This window comes from Papilio polytes, unplaced genomic scaffold, assembly GCF_000836215.1.
Source record: "Papilio polytes unplaced genomic scaffold, Ppol_1.0 DF820956.1, whole genome shotgun sequence".
NCBI classification, from domain to species: Eukaryota; Metazoa; Arthropoda; class Insecta; order Lepidoptera; family Papilionidae; genus Papilio; species Papilio polytes.
Window position 1 is genome coordinate 39683 of NW_013528248.1, and position 2073 is coordinate 41755.

Sequence of the window (2073 nt, forward strand, 5' to 3'; positions counted from 1 at the left end):
TTACCCCACACATCCATCTTAACATACGCATTTCCGCTACATGTATTCTCCTTTCATCCGTCCCTTTCACTGCCCAACATTCAGATCCATATACCCCACCTTATAATACAAAAAGATGTCTGTCTCTATGTCTGTCTGTATGTGTGTCTGTGTGCGCAGGGCAGCGGCTGATCCGCAAGGGCGACTACCACGTGGGGCAGCAGGTGCACGCCATGTTCCGTATCGCGGCGCGCGCGCTGCCAGAGACCACGCACCGCCGACACGTCACCATGTTCAGTACGACACTATATATATACAGTGGAACCTCGATAAGTTAAAATCGAAGGAAAAAACACAATATTTTAAGTTATAGAGGTTGTAAGTTATCAAGGATCTATGTTGTAGATGTTTTGGGCTCTGCTCTGCACTTACGGCAGCTCCTTTATACTAATATTATAAAGAAAAAAATTTTGTATTTTTTTAACATCTGTATGTATTCGATTCACGTAAATACAGATTAAAAAATTCTTTCACTAAGTAGCAAGGGCTGTATTTTGTATTATTTTTTTTAATTTCACGCGGGCGAAGTCGCGAGCAATAGCTAGTATGTACAACGCGATAGACATAGATATAAAGTTGAGTTTTGTGAACTGGAGTAATTAATTTTATGGATGGATGGATAGATGGATGGATGGATGGATGTTTGTTAGCGTTTGTAGCCTAAATGGCTGAACGGATCTTCATGAAATATGGCACAGGTTTAGAACATAGTCTGGAAGAACACATAGGCTACTTTTTATCCCTGGAATAGTTACGGTTCCTGTGGGATTCATTAATTTAGCTTTTTAATGTTTATTCGATAATTCTGCAACGGTTCAACACATCTTATTGAAATTTGGCACAGATATAAAACAAAGTCTGGAGTACATATAGGATAAGCCCCATCCCCGAGAAATGTCCGGTTCCCGAGGGATACGTAGCTTTTTGTAATTTTTATAGTTTGTATGTTTTCTAATACCACGCGTACGAAGTCGCGGGCAACAGCTCGTTTTATATAACGTAATCTGAGATAATCGTTTCGCAGTAGCGAGAGGGACCGACTTAAATGGATGATTTTTTTTAAACACCCTAAATTGAAACGGATAGTAAATTGAAAATAGATCTATAAAAAAATAAATAAAAAAATCTTTTTATGGTAAAATAATATATTGGGTGTGGAAGAGAAGACTGATATAAATGCATCATGAATTTAAGGGTTAAGGGTTATCAGGTCGATATCGGCCTGTTACTGTTATACTAACTGTACGCTACGCTGCAGCGACGCTGGACGGCGGGCTGGGCTACGTGCTGCCGGTATCGGAGAAGGCGTACCGGCGGCTGCTGATGCTGCAGAACGTCATGAACAACTACTGCTGCCACATCGCCGGACTCAACCCCAGAGCTTTCAGGTATGCTGGAAAACATCATAAACATAACCCTAATATATCCTAAAATATATACCCGTTAGGTTGTTGTTATTGTATTGAGCATAATTTAAAATATTAATAAAACAATGGAAAAAAAGAAAAAATGTGTATATAAAAAAAGAAAGTCAATAATGTAATAAGGAATACGCAACCAAAAAAAAGAAAAAGAAAAAATATATAAACTGTGCAAAAAAGACTACCGACCAAGAGTCTGTAGATGTTGATAATAAAAAAAAAATAAGAAAATATATAAAGCGTGTTCTAAGAGTAAAGGTTTTTAACAATTCCGGTGATACCCCATAACCATGTCTTCCCCCCGGAAGGTATCTTTTGAAGATTTCCCCCCAGCACCAAAAAAATGGGTTTTTATTGAAAAATAATTATTTAAAAATATACTGCGATAGCTGACATCCTACGTAATTTTTGTATTAGTATAAATTTTAATATATTTATTTCAATACGAGCTGTTGCCCGCGACTTCGTCCGCGTGGTATTAGAAAACATACGAACTATATAAATTACAAAAAACTACGTGTTCCTCGGGAACCGGACATTTCTCGGGGATGAACCTTATCCCATGTGTACTCCAGACTTTGTTTTATATCTGTGCCAAATTTCAATAAGATAT

The 2073-nt window shown here is 37.8% G+C and overlaps 1 protein-coding gene across 1 annotated transcript in view; it reads left to right on the plus strand.

Annotated features, from left to right (window-relative positions):
* Positions 1-2073, plus strand: part of LOC106109936 (cleavage and polyadenylation specificity factor subunit 1) — a 20950-nt gene that overhangs the window by 18117 nt on the left and 760 nt on the right. Inside the window, exons 20-21 of the mRNA XM_013291594.1 lie at positions 85-276; positions 1298-1461. Coding sequence (XP_013147048.1) covers positions 85-276; positions 1298-1461 — 356 coding nt within the window. The remainder of the gene's footprint in view (positions 1-84; positions 277-1297; positions 1462-2073) is intronic.